This window comes from Lolium rigidum, chromosome 5 (genome assembly GCF_022539505.1).
Source record: "Lolium rigidum isolate FL_2022 chromosome 5, APGP_CSIRO_Lrig_0.1, whole genome shotgun sequence".
Taxonomy (NCBI): Eukaryota; Viridiplantae; Streptophyta; class Magnoliopsida; order Poales; family Poaceae; genus Lolium; species Lolium rigidum.
The window spans coordinates 24,110,447-24,127,444 of record NC_061512.1 but is presented as its reverse complement, the minus strand read 5'-3'; the positions used below and the strand labels follow the sequence as shown (position 1 = coordinate 24,127,444).

Genomic DNA, 16,998 nt, shown 5'->3' with positions numbered 1-16,998 from the left:
GGCCGGAAACCACGCGCTCGCCGGAGACGGTGAGGAGTCCCGCCCGAATATGAACTCCAGCAAGCGCAGCTGCTGGCCCCACGGTGGGCGCCAACTGTCGTCGTGGTGAACAGATAGATGCCATAGGATGGCTTAAGTTGGGGCCGAATGTGCGCTAGAGGATCCGGGAGAGGGTGGCTTACAAGGGAAGAAACCCTAATGGCATCTTTGATGAGCTAAGCTACTTTATAAAGCTTCTTTGGTCTCCATGACACCGGTCCTGTCTTTAATCAGGGGCGATGACCTCTTCCGGTAGCTTTTACGTCATCTTCTACTTTGGCTTCAGAGCTTCGATTAAAGCTGATGTGCTTCGCTCATCTTTGTCCTCTAGTCCTTATGGAATCTTTGACTAGAATGCGACATGCTACAGTCAAGCTCTTGCCGGTACTCCGGCCTCTTCTCTACTTAACCGCATTCCGGTATACCCCTCCTGGGATACCGGTATGTTTTCTCTTGGCGCTAGCCAGCCTACTTGGTAATCCGGATTAATCTTTAAACCGGTATCTTTATAACAGAAACAAGGCAAGTTTACCATGCCTTTGGCCTACCGGGGGCCATCCCCCCAACAAGACACGAGAGAAGTCATGATGTTAGTAGTGGAACTATGTTGAGTAATATTCAATGATTTGATATTTAAGTTGTGGTGTTATTCTTCTAGTGGTGTCATGTGAACGTCGACTACATGATACTTCACCTTTATGGGCCTAGGGAAATGCATTGTGTAATTGGCTACTAATTATGGGGTTGCAGGGGCGACAGAAACTCAAACCCCCATTAGGAAACCGGTGCACGATGGAGTGTATGATCTCAAAGTTTAATGATGTGGTTAGATTTATCTTAATTACTTTCTTGTAGTTGCGGATGCTTACAAGGGGTATAATCACAAGTATGCATTAGTCCATGTTGGGGTAGTGCATTAGCATAGGTTCACCCACACAACACTTACTGATGTGGGCATTACCCTTCGAGTAACGAACATTAGGCTACTTCATGGGCCCATGAAGATTGCCCAACATCCGAGGTGGGCCTACACGTCGGTGCTGGAGAAGGAGACTCATCCGAAGAAGGATTCTTGATGAACAAGGCAAGGAATGCAATACAAGGAAAGATTAGAATAGATATTTTTGTACCTTAGTCGAGTCCAGATAGATCTCTTCGGACCTAGCCTGCTATATAAAGGCCATGAGAGGATCTGCCAGGAGAGAACTTACACACGTAGAACCACCGCAAGATCAGAACTAGATCATAGAACCCTTGCCTCTCGGCGAGACCACCACCATAGCCCATTGGCTACCCATTGTAACTCGATATATTCTCGATAATCAAGATCAGACAAGCAGGAAGTAGGGGTTTTACCTCATCGAGGGCCCCGAACCTGGGTAAATCTCTCGCCTCGTTTGTTTGGTTACCGATGTCTCGTGCTAGCCTGCAGAATTTTGTCAGCCCTAAGCCCCTCATGGTGGGTATTGCCGGGGAGCACTTCCCCCCGACACTTACCAAACCAATGAAAATTATTTAGTTATGTGAAGCGAAAGCACTTGACGAAATTCCCGTGTGTCCTCACGAACATTTAGTCATCATAAGTACACAACCGGCTTGTCCTTTGCTCTGAAAAGGATTGGGCCACTCGCTGCAATTATTATTGCTGTCTTTTATTTACTCGTACTTTATTTACCTGCAATACCAAATACCCCTGCAAACCTATTTGCTAGTGTTTACAGTGAATCCTTGATCGAAACAGTTCATCAACACCTTCTGCTCCTTGTTGGATTCGACACTCTTATTTATCGAAAGTACTACGATACACCCCTACACTTGTGGGTCATCAAGACTATTTTCTGGCGTTGTTGCCGGGGGGTGAAACGCTATTGAAGACTGAAATTGGTAAAGGAAACTTTTACTATAAGTGCTGTTTTTATTTCTGTTTACTGCTTTAGTTCATTATGGAGACGTCTCCATTTGATTTCCTATTTGGGATTACTACTACAACTGTTACGGTAGTGGAGGAACCACCGCATGCTCAAGTGGATCCTTTTAAAATACCTATGAAAATTGTTGAACGTGTTATGAATAACTGCTATTTAGGAGATGGAACTGTTCATCCGGATGATCATTTACTCTTTATAAATGAATTATGCGAGTTGTTCAAATGTGCAGGTATTTCAATGGACAAAATTAAGAGGAAGTTATTCAGTATGAGTATCCATTACAAAACAAATCAGTGTAAAAAAAAACTGAGCAAACACACAATTTATAGCAAACATTTGCACCATCCGACACCTGCTTTCTCAACAGAAGCTGTATGAGTTAGTCACACTTTGTAATAATAACTTATGAAAATATGCGGAAAACATAAACTTGTGGCAAATGATCCGGTAAATATTGCAATATTGCAACATCTCCTGTGTGCTTTCTCTATAATACTAATAATACATGTCCGTTACAAAATCAATAAGCATATGCAACATCGTGAAAGCTTGGGAGTAAATTGTGCATGGCCGGCCAGATCTTGTTGTTTCTTTTTTGCGAAAATTCCACCGATCTATTAATAATCATCAACAATAGTACAAGGATGCCCAAAAGTAATAAAAATTACAGATAGGTCATTGGACCACCTAGCGACGACTATGAACACTAGCGCGAGCCGAAGGCGGGCCGCCGTCCCGCCCCTCCATCAGCGGAGTAAGGAAAAATTAGCCGTAGAAGAGCTTGTTGTAGTAGATAGATGTGAAGTTATCGTGCTAACGCCCCAAAGAACCAGCGCACAAAGGCAGCAATTTCTATCGCTTCTTGATCTTGTTGTTTCTATGTTGCCTTGGTGAACCGTTGCAGTTGGGTCTCTGGGAGAGATAGGACGACGTCATAGGTTTGTTTGTTGGTCTATGTAAGTTGATTTTCTATTAATGGAATGCATGGTTGCTCTGAAAAATAAAAGAAGCTAGCTAGCAAAGCAGGCAACGTGCACATGGTAACCAAGATTTCTTTTTTTGTCTTTTTTTTTGAGGAAATTTCTTTTGTTTGTCGAGCCGCACGTGGCTAGCAAGGAAGGCTGGTGCGACGGTGGGCCAAACATGTATGCAGGCAAGGAACGACGGGCCACAACGAGGCCCATGTGGTGCCCTGCGGGCGATCGGTGTTGTTGTTGTTGTTGGGTTGCGAAGAAGGAATGGACCAACTGCCGTTCCACCAACCATCACCGAAACATCTCAAAAAAAAAAAAACATCACCGAAAAAAAAAGGTAACCTATTGTCACCACCTCCACCCGCCCGACCCAACCTATCCCCCGTCCCCTCGTTCCTCCGCCCGCCATACACGCGACCAAATCGGTAGCTGGTGAGGCAGCTTGCACGCTAGGAGGTGGCGGCGAGGGCGGCGGACCAAGCTGTGGCGGCGCGGTGGAGTTGCAGGCGGGCGGAGAGCAAGCGGCGGCGGCGGCGGGGCAAGCAGGCTAGCGGCGGCGGCGGGACAAGCAGGCAACGGGGAGCGGCTGCGATTTCCATCCGTCGCGAGGTACGGCCAAGGTCAGATTGGGGTGGTGCATATAAACTTGACTGGCATGCAGACTTCTTCTTCAGACGTCTGCAATTTGGCAGCTCTCTGGCTTCTCTGCGCTAAAGGTCCAATTTTTCCTCTTCACAAAAAATAGAGAGTCACCAGCAATTAACGGGAAGGAGGAGACGGAGCGAGATAAGGAGAGTTATCGCGGGCGGCGTGCGTGGGGAGATAGAGAGAGAGAGAGAGAGAGAGAGAACCAAACCAAAGGTGGTAGAGTAGATGTGATGTGAGCCACCCTCTTTGTATCCCTCGCCAACTTCTCTCCCCTACCAACTTCTTTTCCTCCTCCCCCTTCTCCCCATCGTCTCGTGGCGGCTGGCCTTCGCCTCGGCACGCTCTCCCCCCTGCCGCCGCCACCCGCCGCCCGGCCGAAGCCGCCCGGTACGTACGTCTCCGTCCTTGACCATCTCTATCGCTTCTGCCCGCCGCCGGCCGACCGCCAGTATCCCCTCGCGCTTGTCTAGTTGTCGGCCGTGTTTATAGGACCGGCCGGCGTTTCTTTCTCCCACGAATTCCTCGCCCGTTCTCGGTTGTGGCGATACCTCCTCCCCCCTTGCTCTACCATACAGTTCAATCTCGTCTCTTCCTGCGCGTTTGGATTGGAAGGTGGCGGTGGTTGGCGACGCCTCTACCGGGGGTTGACCCGTGGAAAATTCTTGCGTTCTCGAGGGGGTTTGGTTTGTTGGATTCCTCCGATTGGTTTACGGTTGTGTGGTCGGCCGAGCCTCCTCGCCGCCTGCTGTATATCTGAATTCCGATTGATTTACCATGGTTTCTCCCTTGGGTCTGATGGCTGCAATCGGGAATCGTGGCGTGGAGATTGGTACAATTGCATTGGTGGATACAGTGATAATTATGACCGAAAAAATACTGTTTTGATGAGTAACTGTCTCTTGAGCTGATGGGTGATGATTCTCTTTGACCGTACCTGTAGGTGGATAACAGATGTGTAGCAGGATTCTGTATGCTCTCGAGTCGAGTGTGTGCTTGCTCATTTCTGGCAACTGACTGCCAGCGGTGACAAGTACACCACCTTATTTCTGTTTCTACTTTTGGGGGTAATAATCGTTGTGCTACCACACCCCCTCTGCTCCCAGAATGAGCCTCCACGTGATGGAACCATGGGAGAGAGCTGGTCTATCAGTAGCAATTTCGTTTCTTTTTTCTTCTCTCGTGTTTGCATTTTTGTTGTGCTTCTAATCGTTTCACAGTGAACACTTAGATTGGATGCCTTACGGAGTGGCGTTTCTGTGCTGAGGGGATGAAGATAATGAGTTTATCTGCTATGGCATTATAGTAGTATAATTTACTTACATAGGATCCATTTTGTTTATTCTAGCTCACGATGCTTATGGCTATCTTTCTGTCTGAGTGGAGTCACTTGATTTTATTTTAGTTTTCTAGTTAAACCCTTTCAAGGACCTGAATCCTGCTCAATGGTGTTATATCTTACCTCCTTTAACATGTGTTTGTTCGTAATGGTGCTTTTACATGGTCCCTGCCCCTGGGCACATAATTTAAGCAGGCTGAAATTATGAAAATCATGGTTTTTGGGTAGCAACATACACCATGTTATGCTAGAACTGCCCTCATACCATTTTCCTTAGAAGTACCATGTGAATGACTATAAAGATAAAGGTAATATGATAGGGTTTGCTGTATGGATTATTCTTGGTTGTTCTTGTCAGAAATATGTGTACTGGTTTGGAACGATTTTTGTAACATCACTTCGATGGAGGAATAGAACAAATATTCAATTATCACCGGGTTGCTTCTTTGAACAACATGGGTGATATTATTACCTATGATCAAGAAATAGTTATGATCATTAAAACAGCGTTACAAAGTGCTGGCATTGTTGGTATACCGTGAAGCACATAAGTAATGGATGGCATGATCGAACTTTAGAAGCCCTTGATTACTTGCGCTGCACGCATTGCTTTCTCAAAGTCTCCATTTTTAAAACACAATACTGTTTTATTTACCAATTTTGTATTATGACTTTAATCTGTCTATTATATTCTCATATTGGTCATGCTATTACAGGTGGCACTTCAAGTATGGTTAGCTTGAGGAGACGTCGGCTATTGGGTCTTTGTTCGGGTAAGGCAAAGTCGTTGTAATAACGGGAAACATCTTGCTCATATGTTGTAAATAATTGTTTAGATAATTTATTTTGTGAAAATGTGTAAATGTTTTCAGTCCTATGGATATGAAGCTGCAAAACCACATCTTCCAGATATCCTATAAGCCATACAGTTTCAGATAAAAGAAATAAAAACATGTAATAGTATGCATCCTATAGCTTTTATGACAAGATCTAATTTGCTCCCTCCCTCTCTCTCTCTCTCTCTCTCTCTCTCTCTCTCTCTCTCTCTCTCTCGTATGTAAGTACTATTGTCAAACTTTCATCAAAAGAATTCTGTATCTCCTCACATACCTGTAGTAGGTTGCTCTGTAGTCCACATGTTAGTAGCATTGGGTAGTTCTATAAATAATGACAGAGGACATGTTTGGAGAATGTCAGTTTTCATTAACGATGCAAATGGGATGGACACGGGATGACGGTTTCCCACCTGATCTTGCCCACCAGGATTAAACGGGATAAGTGAGATACCATGTAGTGAGCCCTGTGGGTCCCATGGGAGATCACATAGCTGCATTGACGCGCTGGCCATGCTCTGCCAGTAGCACTGTCTCAAGTTCGTGGTCATTGCCTGAAAGATGCACGCGGTTCAGTTTGAGGTACCGCCTGTTCGAGCATCATGTGCTACCCGGCGGCACGGCTGAGTTGAAGATGGCGACCTTGTCCGTATATGTCTACATGAACAGCGGCGACTCCCATGCCATGCTGTGCGAGGACGTCACACCCGCATACAGGTGGTATATAGTTGAAAAGAAGCGGCAGCAGTGAGTTCACGACAGTAGCAGAGGGGACGGCAAGGATGCCTGATATTTTACATGCTGCTGCTCTGCTGCCCTCATCTAGTCAAGCGGGCAGAAGCGGACATCCTCGCCGGCGCAACATGGGTTGTGTTGGCAGGACACCCAGCTGGCTAGGTGGCACACCCGCCCCACTTAAATTGAAAGTTTTCATGGGCGGGGAGTTCGTTACAAATTAATTGCTGCCAGTACAAGAGTCGTGGTTACGATCAATTTTGGCAGGTACTGCTGGTACCGACATCATGGGAGATAGGACGCTAATTGGAGGCCACATGGCACACAGTGTTTTCTGTTCCATGTTTACCTATGGTGTGAATCAAACTAGATTGAATTGTTCTTTTTGGGTTCAATTATCAATTTTGTCTGGTTAATTGCACTGCAACTCTTCTGTTCGTGTCAAAGTGGCAGCTTGAACTTCTTATAAGTGAAAACACGACCTAGTAAATTTGCACAAATTGAATCTGACATTCCAGGTTCCATTCTATAATATGGGGCTCACGCTGACTCCCCGAGAGTGATCTAGTAATCTAAAGTGATAAACGCAGCCCCCCACCCCCCACCCCTGCGGAGTCTTCGGAGGCTATCCACGATAGGCAAGTGGCGCGCAAGGGCAGGGCGTCGGCCTCGACTCTCCTCCACTGGTTGATCCACGTGGCGCTGCGCAATTGGCCCAGCCAAAATATCTCTCCATCTCGGTTGTGCACGACGAGAACCAATCCTTATCCCCTCGTTGGTAAGATACCATTGAGGATGCTACATTGGCTGTGAATATTACGTGTATCCTATCTGGCCTATTTATCTAAATTTGGTTAGTATCCAAGCTGGTTATTTTGTTAACTTTTTTTGCAAGTCCGAGTTGGCTTATTTGTCCGTAGTGGAGCCAGGCGGTGCCTTATCAGAAGGGTGTATCTGACCTACCTTGGTAGGGCATCGGGAAGTGGCTGATCGTCCCGCCATCCAGTTGGCTGCCTGCGTATGCCTCCCAGGTCACACTAGACCCGCCTGGGACAAAAACCTACCATATGCTTTGGAGAAATAGGCCAGCTCACACATCCCGAACAGAACTATGCATCGAACGTGGCATCCTGTATGGCAACACACAATTGCCACCTTCCTGTTATAGTAGGTGTAGTAGGTCTAGCCTTTCACAACAGACATGAGCTATTAAACCTGGTGCAGTGGTCACTCTCTCCAATTATACATGGTTGAATCTTGAATGTGGATCCATTTCTAATGTTTTGACTGCCAGTTTGCATAATCCGACAGTGCAAGTTAAAATTGACTCATGTTGAGATAAAGCATAAATACTAGTATTGTTTACACCTCTTTTTTTTTGCTTCGCAAAGGACATCTTTTATATATACATGGAGGTATCAAGTGTTCTGGTACTCACTTTGTGAGGCAACAGACTACTGGAAGAAATTTGGCAAGAGGAGACAAGTACACATCATGTGTATATCAGCAATAGACAGAAAACGTTCAGTGGGTCAGAACCAGATTTGTGCAAAAACACTGATGAAAATATATATGGAAATAACCCCTTGTGATTTCAGCTGTGCTATTTAAGTTACTGATGGAAGCTACCAGGCTCTTAGGTTAATTCTTGGTTTGAAAAGTTACCGAAGTGCTGCTCAAATACTGTTGGAAGATGAGATGTTTTTGGAACATTACTATTCATCTCACATGTGCCTTCCCATTTAGAACCTAAGTTGGATATGATGATTTGCACTGTTGGGGATCATTTACATAGAAAGCATCTTTAATTCTTCATAGATCTATGAACTCTGTATGCTGTTATTGTTCAGACAGTTACATCAGCTTAACTTTTGTTTCAGGCAAAGATTCATTGCCAGTTGATCTTCCTAAGCCTGTTGAGAATGAAAAACATTCGGAGGTTGCACACCCAAATGTGAACCCGTTCAGTGTGCACCCACTGCCCTTGGTAAGTTTAGCAATTGCCTGTTCCTTGTAAATTTGATGGACAGACTGTAGCACCATGTTTAGTAATAGCTCCTGTATTTCTCCTACCTTGTGTATCTGTACAAATCCTGATGTTCTTTGTTAGTGATTCTTCCGAGGACCTGTTTTGTATTTCCAATTAAGTTTAGAGCTTGTTGTTTGCAGTTGCAAAGACGGTTTTGCTAATAAAAGAAGCTTATTTGTTGCAGACCTGGATTTCTGATGTACTCCCAGAATCCTCAAATGGTTCTGACTCTTTGAAGGATGAGAAAAACCAATACTATCCAGGTCTCTTACGCAGTATTCTCTGTATTTCCTTTATCCGTGTGAAGTGCATGTTATTGTATCATTTTGTATGGCAGATGATGTATTTTAGAATTACATGTAAATCTTCTAGCAAAATAGGATTTGGTTAACAATTTTTTATCAGTATCCATGCGCGACATTTTCACAGTATTAATATTCTTCGATCGGCTAATCCAACAGGGGCAGGGACACTTGCCCCAGTTAGTCTTATGGTGCAGCGGGGTCTCCAATTGGAATTCCCACTTATAGGAGAGCACATGCATGCATGTAGAATCTGCCGCCTCATTGCTGTCATCATCGATTAATTACTAAATCTGAATATTTTAAATGATTTATCTTCTAAACCATTAACCTGATTAGCTATCCGTTTTCACCGTTGTGTTCGTATCGACGGCTTTCAAAACTAGGTCCAATGTTTTAAGTTTGGACAATTTATTTTCGCTGCACCAGTTGTCATTTGTATATACAATGGTTGCCAAATAAACATCGAAGAGTTGCCAACATAAAAAAACATTGTTGTCAGATAATTTTATGCACGTGTTTTAGTCATTGCAAATTTGCAATGTTATACAGAGCTAGCGATTGAGTATTCTAGTATTTACGGTATCTAAGAGATGATGTCATTTAATACAAAGTAGTATTACCTCCTTTGCACTGAACTATGTTATTACAACTTGGCAACTAAGTAGGTGTAACCTAGAAATTAAGTGATAACAATTTGGCAACTGCCAACGAAAAAAAGTTGTCAAAATCATGTCAACATGAGATTTAGTTTTGAAGATCTCGTTGTGACTAAGCCAATGATGAAAATAGAACATCAATCGAATTTGCGGTTCGAGAGATAAAAGGTTTTATTTTATCATTGAGCACAAAGGGAATTGCTGTGTAGTAATGTCAAATCCTAATGCAACCACGTGGCGGCAGCAGTGTAGTAATGTCCTTTGATTGAGTTGCAGTCTCCTTTTCAAAAGGATAATTTAGAGTGTAAATTAGATTTGTCAGCTCCAGTAGATAGCACATTCGTGTTTAACTTTCTTTTCTCACACTAATTAAACATTATAGATACTCAATTACTGGACTACGTGATTTGTGAAGTTTTTCTCTAAAGGATTCACCTGTCAATTTTTTTAAAGTACAGAACCTCTTGTTTTCTTCCATTCCGTATTGGTGTCACTACCCTTATCTTCATCCTTGCTAAAGAATCACAGTGTGTGCGATGAACATCACAATTGCTCTACAGCAAGTCACTATATTATATTTTTGGTTTTTTTCCTTGTAATTTTAGGCAAGGAGATTAAGCGCAGAAAGCGACATAGAAGAAAGCAGTATGTGGACCAAGAGCCATGCATAATGAGAGGGGTCTATTTCAAAAACATGAAATGGCAAGCTGCTATAAAAGTTGATAAGAAACAAATTCACTTGGGCACTGTTGGAACACAGGATGAAGCAGCCCGGCTATATGATAGGTAAGTTCATCTTAGGAAAACTGAGTTTTTTAATGAATTTTCGTCGTGGAAGAGTGCATGCATAATTTTTCAATGCTTGATGCTTTTGACAAGGAAGAGTCAATGATTAATCATGCTAGCAAAGTTTGGGAAATATTTTTGGTTCGTGTGCCTGGTTTACGACTTACAATCCTTGGTAGGAAACCTAATATATAGCAGGCATGTCTCCTCCGGTACTTTTGCACTTTTGGTTCGTAATTTTGATCAAGTGATATGGATGTGATGGCATGCTGAGGCCAGATAAGCCTAGTTTGTTGCCATACTGATGTTCTTGCTTTGATTCAACATCATTTTGCAGGGCAGCTTTTATGTGTGGAAGGGAGCCAAATTTTGAACTTTCAGAGGAAGAGAAGAAAGAACTGGACACATACACATGGGAGGACTTCTTGGCGATAACGCGAAACACCATAACCAACAAAAGTAAGATGAAGTATTTGCATAGTCATTTCTTCCCTGGCAGCAATGATGAATAGCATAGCATAATTTGTGTTCGCTTTTTTTTTTTGACACTCATTTGTGTTCGCTTCTTTGTCTCTACTAGAACAAAGAAAGGTTGGGTCGGTAAGGCGCAACAAGGCGGACTTATTCATAGGAGATACTGAGATGGTCAATGGTGGTGGGTCTTCTCACTCTGATGATGGAGATGTTGAGACATCGGCTTCTTAGATGGCCGCCGGCCAGATCATCACACCCAAATGGGAGGGTCCGACAGATTCGTTTACATTTAGATATTCTTCCCTGTGAATAATTAAAGCCATGTGCATAAGGCCTTTGCAGTCTGATAAAGGTAAAAGGTTAGATAATCATGTCATCTCAAATAAAACCGGAGATGTTCAAATATAGAAGCAAATCCCGCTGAGCAATCATGTTTACCAGTTCCAGAAATGTGTATATCTTGTCGATAGGTTTACCTCAAATTTACTCGGCATGTAACTGGTTTACTTTATGAATGATGATCCCTAAAGAGTAGTTTCCATTTGCGATGCCTCATGTATTTCACCGAGACATTGATGCATCCATTTGTATTGTGTATCGGTGGAATTTCAGCATTGGAGGTGACAACAATGATAGCAACAAGGTAAAATGCAGCCACAGCCAATATTTGTGTTATAGTTGTGGAGCGAATATTTCTACTCTTGAAATATCGCTGGGCTTTTTAAGGGGTCTTAGCCGGAACTACCAACAGTCTGTGAACAGTCAGCTGAAAATAAAAGGTCTGCGAATAATTTTCAGGTCCACAACCTGTGCCATGGGGCAGGGGTAGGTCTAGACGCAGAGGTGTGCAGCGGCGGTTCTCTCCTTCATCCTCCCTGCTAACCATCGGCATTCGTTTTGCTTTCTGAACACTCTCCCTATTTTTCTTGCAAGGATCAGTAAATTGATAGTATAAAACAGAGTGGTTTTTGAAACTGGTGTTTGTCAACTTGACAAAAGATAGCGACGGAGATCCTCTGACATAAGCTGATTATATGCAGACACGCCATAAGTGGGGGCCACATGTCAGTGAGCCCACATCAAGATAACATATGTAAATATACCCAGTCCTGCAGCAAGGTACCATCTCGCTGAAACGGAAACACTTCTCTTCCTCTGCAACATAGCACTAGCCAGTCATTCTTCACTTTAGCTACCATCGTTCCCAGATGCAAAATGTAGAAAATGTTCCAGCGACCCTAACATTGTACAACACAACACACTACCTGGAACCTAACACGGGGTCTCATTGCCCTAACCTGCCAAAATGAAGACATCTGATCGAGCAGAGTTTGAAACTCGCTACCTTGCCAGCGGGACACATTCCAGCATACAAGCAGTCCTACCGACTTAGTAGGGTAGTACCGCTGAATCAGAAATGTGCGAGGAAACAAGGTAGAGAGCTTTTTGTTGCACTAGAGACTCTGCGGCTCCTCTGCAGCCTTCTCCGCATTCCTGCAAGCAATGCGCAATGATCAAACAGTGTCAAAACTACATCTCCAGCACCCACTGGCCGGCAAGCTAGAAGGGATTTCATATGATGGATTCAATCGGTTGCAATAACCCAAGAAAAGCAATGTCATCGCTACCTCAGCGCTTCCCTAATCTCTTGACTTTTGGGGTCCAGCTGTAACGCCACCTGGAATGCATCGGCGGCACCTTCATAATCCTGTGCATTGAGATAATATCAATACAATGAGAGCTAGGGAGGTATATACAAATGGAAAGAATGAGTCAGATTGTGAGGGCAGAATCAGTACAAGCAGCTGTACCTTCATGAAGCTGAGGGCTGCACCTTCACGATACCAGGCCTTGGACCAACAGGGACGCATCGTTCTGCACTTGCGGGCATCTTCCAGAGCTAGTTCCCCATGTCTCATACGCAGCCAGCAGAGGCTCTGGTTGGCATACATGGTTGCATCAGATGGGTTTACATCAAGTACCTGTGTTTACAATGAGCAAGTATGCAGTCAGTTTAGCTCAATTGGTTGGTGCAACAGTAATGAATGGATATATTAACAGGCTGACAGGCTCTGCCAAACATCTGGTTGCCTTTTCATTAGTTTATTTGTGTGCAATCATAAGCCATCAGAACTATTTGTTGTGCGATCTTTTCTATTGTTCCTAGCAAGTAGAGTACTAGATAGGCTCATGCACTTACCTTGCCATAAAAGGACATTGCTGTAAAGTAGTCCTCCTTTGCAAATGCTTCTTTTCCTTGTGACTTCCAATAAGTAATTTTTTCTTCCACAGAAACTGCGGCCTGAACACAATAGCATGTTCAGTTACAGGCGTGCTGAATGACAGCATCGACAGCACAGTAACTGTTCAAAGTAATAACATCTCCCATTTCAATACATAAAGGGTGCATGTACTAAGAATTTATGAAGAATGTACAGGCTTCCAGATATAACAGGGAGGCTACAGTTTCACAAAATGTTATCATGTCTAAGACTTGGCTATTTCTTCTAAGGACAACAAAGTGGAAATAATTGAAGGACAGCGTGATCTATGCATGTAAACAGAGTCCATGACACAGCATAAGCTATCTACAAGAGCACAACAAATTATCGTGGTCTAAGTAGAGAATACGAAGCAATCACGCATTAAGCTTCATGTGTATAACCTGGAATGAAGTGATAAAAAGTTGTGTACATGCCTGAAGAGGAATGTCCGGAGAATTCACGGTTCTAATTATCCCATCAACACTCCAATCTGGCAGAGATGGAACTGGTTTGGTCTTAGAAAATAGAACTTCAACAAGGTCACGTCGACCATGAACTGCTGCTATCTCGACTGGAATTGCACCATGCTATATCATAAAAAACAATGTAAGATACCATGTAATCCAGCATGGAAATGACAAAGCTACCAATGCCATCAGATTATCTTTTCGACAAAAAATAACTTTGCAAGAAAATGAGATATTAATGAATTCATTGAACTGGCAGTAACAGATTTAGACACTGTTAAATGAACAGAACATACTGTAATTTACAAGAAAGCTAGACATTGTACTCCCTCTTGAACCATAGTACATGGACTCAGAGGAGTACTAGAAAATAATATGGAGTTACAGTGACCAACTATTATCATGATGCTGACATGAGATATGTAAGACCTATTCTACCACTTAGAACCAGAGCTGCAATCTTGCGGTGTCTTCCTAAGTCAGTGCAGTCTGAACTCTGAAGCAAACCGAAACAGATGCACTTGAATACAAACCTACTATACATTATTCAGTTGAACATGAACAATCCATACAGCATACTGTTATCTTAGGAGACCGAGTTATATTCCACTCTCTATCAGATGCAAGGAGAAAAGGGCCAAGACTGCAAATTTGAAAGCACAGAAGGTAATAAATGGAGGTAAGACAAAGAAAAAGCTTTGTGAGGAAATGAGACATTTCTGAATTCACCCCCCTGTCACTACAATTTTAACCACTGTTAAATGAACAGGAAAGCTACACACAATACTCCCTCTTAAAGGGGGACAATTTCAAATCCATCTGTCTGCGTGCATCAATCAATGCAGGGGCAAGGGGATATCCTCCTTTTCGAAAAGAAAAACCAGACACTGCACTGCCTCTCAAACCATAGTACTCAGAGTCAGAGGAACACTAAAATAATGTTTAAGTCTGATGACCTTCTGGTATCATGATTCTGAGATGAGATATGTAAGACCTGTTGTACTACTTAGCACTAGAGCTGCAATATTGGGATGTCTTCCAAAGTCAGTGCAGTCTAAATTCTGAAGCAAACTCAAACAGATGCACTCAGATACAAAACTACCATACAGTATTCAGTTGAACATGAACAATCTTTACAGTGCACTTGTATCTCAGGAGAAAGGGGCCAAGTATAAGACTTTTGAGAAAGCTAAGTACACAGAGAGATGAAGACAGAGGTATACTTACCTCGCTAGGAATGTTAGGGTCGGCTCCAGCCTCTAGGAGCAACTTGATAAAGTCGGTGAAGCCATCATCAACTGCTTGCGTTAAAGGAGTTGGTCCAGACTTGCCACGAGCATTCAGATCAGCACCAGCCTATGGGTAATAACAGTAAAATAGCTTTCAGACACAGAGCTTGTAGAAGTAATCATGACATGCTCAACCAGAAAAAACAAGTTACTCTACAAACTCAGGTCACCTGCTCGTTGCCGTAAAAAAACAAAATCAGGACACAGCCAAACATAAAAAAACATAACAAAATAGATCAAGTCGGCAAATTACTAGACCTCAATCAGTATCTTCATGCATCTCAAGGACTTCCCAAAGACGGACATCACAAGTGGTGAAAGGATTTGATTGACCACTTTGTTTGGCTGAAAAGGGAAACAAATCACAGTTTTGAAAAAGTGTTATTGCGATCACAAAATAATATAATATATAGCCTAAAAAGTATCCAGGTGCCCCTCCAGGAATAAACCATTACATCATCAAGCATACACAGGTTTATCACATTATAGCCTTCTCAATTTGTAAGATTCATCCAATTAACTGACAATGGAATAGACAAAACTTACATCAGCACCATGCTCCAGCAGAAGCTTCACAACCTCAGGACGGTCCTTTGCAATCGCCAGGTGTAATGGCGCTCCCTGATGATCAACAGGATCCACGGGAACTCCTTTGGACAGCAATAGCCTGACAGCTTCGCAGTGCCCTGGAGGCACAGCAAAGATAGAGCAAATGCAGATATATCAGAGAACCAGAGCCAGCCTGTTCAGAGTAATAATACATAGACAGTATCTGTATTCAAGCAATGTCTTTCCTTTAATTTCAGGGAAACAGAGTAGTAGTGAGAAAGCGCACCTTCCTCTGCTGCACTATGCAGCGGCGTCGTGCCCCTCTGGTCGGCGATGGCAGGGTCAGCGCCATGGTCGATAAGGTACCTCATAACTTGGACATTCCCCGCAAACGCGGCGTAGTCCATCGGCGTGGCACCTACAGGGGGAACAGAACATGTCGGTACTAAAAAAAAAGAGCAAACTTTTCCTGCCACGGATGCACAAGGATGTTATTTTTAACGCACAATGCGCACCTGTTTTTGACAATGTGTTGACATCGAGCCCAGATTCCTCCACGAGGAAGCGGTAGATCTGCAGGCAGCCCTTGCGCGCAGCGAAGTGAAGCACGGTATCCCCTTTCGCGTCCTTGGCTCCCCGCAGGTCTACCTTCTTCGCCATTTCTAAAAACAAGAACGCATGAAGTGGCAGTAAAATCATTCAGACGAGCGGAAGAGGCGAACTTTAGACCAAAATTGCACAGATGAGACTCCAAATCGGCGTAACTAGGGCTACAATTCGGAACGAGAGAGAGGGAGAGAGGGAGGGGGTGGGGGCTTACTCTTGAGGAGGCGGAGGTTGCCGTCGAAGGCGGCCTTGAGGGCGATGTCGGAGGCGGAGGAGGCCATGGTGGCGGCAACCCTACACGCAAGGTTCTGGCTGGGCTCCGCCTCCGCGCGTGGTGTATAGGGTTTTGGGAAGGGAGGCCGGAGGGCGGCGCACGGGGGAAGGAGACGACGGTTCAGGGAAACCACAAAAGACAATTCTTTTTCTTTTTGCGAATGTACTACAGTACCTTGTAGCACGTATTATCTGTCCCAAAGTTATTTCTGTATATAAATGACCTCATACTAAAGAAAAATACAGTTTGACCCTCGGAGATCCTTGCACCTAGCCCTAATGTCACCACTGTCATTCGCCACCAACATTGTAGCGCAATCGAAGAACAAAGGGACCAACCACCATGTCTAGATCTGCAGGAACATCGTCGCACATCACACTTGCTTGTCGTCGATGAACTGATTCGCCATACGAACAAGATTGAGACAAATGTGCCACGTTAGTCGGGGATCTTCAATGTGTCCGCCAAATTTTGAGGACGCCATCTTCATCGAATGCGGTCGATGAGAAGAATGTCACCACATGTCATCATCCACACAACCTTCTTCGAAACACCAAAAAAAAGCCCACAAAGGCCGACTACCGGGGGCACCAACTACCAAACCTAAATTTGACGGAACATGGCAAGACAACCATCCTGACTGCCTCTCAATGTTGGAAATGAGAGCACCGCGAGGTGGGGGAGGACATGAAATTTTATTTCGCCAAGGTGCTCCCATCGTTATGATGTTCTAGTTAAACACAAAGTCAACCCATCTAAATGTTAGAGTTAAAGTTCGAGGGTCCCCTCCCATCGCCTCAGGAGCG

General features: G+C 43.9%; 2 protein-coding genes across 2 annotated transcripts; one reads left to right on the top strand and one right to left on the bottom strand.

The window, feature by feature from the left end:
* The first annotated feature begins 3,901 nt into the window (after nucleotides 1-3,901).
* LOC124658053 (ethylene-responsive transcription factor-like protein At4g13040) lies at nucleotides 3,902-11,294 on the top strand. Its single transcript, XM_047196499.1, has 7 exons — nucleotides 3,902-3,976; nucleotides 5,642-5,698; nucleotides 8,374-8,480; nucleotides 8,707-8,785; nucleotides 10,089-10,269; nucleotides 10,607-10,728; nucleotides 10,850-11,294. Exons 2-7 carry the CDS (start codon nucleotides 5,656-5,658, stop codon nucleotides 10,972-10,974), a joined length of 657 nt encoding a protein of 218 aa, XP_047052455.1. The 5' UTR covers nucleotides 3,902-3,976; nucleotides 5,642-5,655; the 3' UTR covers nucleotides 10,975-11,294.
* A 556-nt stretch (nucleotides 11,295-11,850) lies between these two features.
* LOC124655130 (ankyrin repeat, PH and SEC7 domain containing protein secG-like) lies at nucleotides 11,851-16,227 on the bottom strand. Its single transcript, XM_047194087.1, has 11 exons — nucleotides 16,133-16,227; nucleotides 15,828-15,974; nucleotides 15,599-15,730; nucleotides 15,310-15,449; nucleotides 15,022-15,108; nucleotides 14,702-14,830; nucleotides 13,442-13,594; nucleotides 12,944-13,045; nucleotides 12,555-12,725; nucleotides 12,372-12,451; nucleotides 11,851-12,237 (listed from the first exon to the last, which is right to left on the bottom strand). Exons 1-11 carry the CDS (start codon nucleotides 16,197-16,199, stop codon nucleotides 12,198-12,200), a joined length of 1,248 nt encoding a protein of 415 aa, XP_047050043.1. The 5' UTR covers nucleotides 16,200-16,227; the 3' UTR covers nucleotides 11,851-12,197.
* Between the last annotated feature and the right edge of the window lie 771 nt (nucleotides 16,228-16,998).

Coding starts and splice junctions, on each gene's coding strand:
- LOC124655130 (XM_047194087.1), bottom strand. CDS start 16,199: ATGGCCTCCTCCGCCTCCGACATCGCCCTCAAGGCCGCCTTCGACGGC. Junction 12,726..12,943: donor CAATGTCCTTTTATGGCAAG/GTAAGTGCATGA, acceptor TTGTAAACACAG/GTACTTGATGTAAACCCATC. Junction 12,452..12,554: donor CAGCCCTCAGCTTCATGAAG/GTACAGCTGCTT, acceptor CTCAATGCACAG/GATTATGAAGGTGCCGCCGA.
- LOC124658053 (XM_047196499.1), top strand. CDS start 5,656: ATGGTTAGCTTGAGGAGACGTCGGCTATTGGGTCTTTGTTCGG. Junction 8,786..10,088: donor GAAAAACCAATACTATCCAG/GTCTCTTACGCA, acceptor TTGTAATTTTAG/GCAAGGAGATTAAGCGCAGA. Junction 10,270..10,606: donor GCAGCCCGGCTATATGATAG/GTAAGTTCATCT, acceptor ATCATTTTGCAG/GGCAGCTTTTATGTGTGGAA.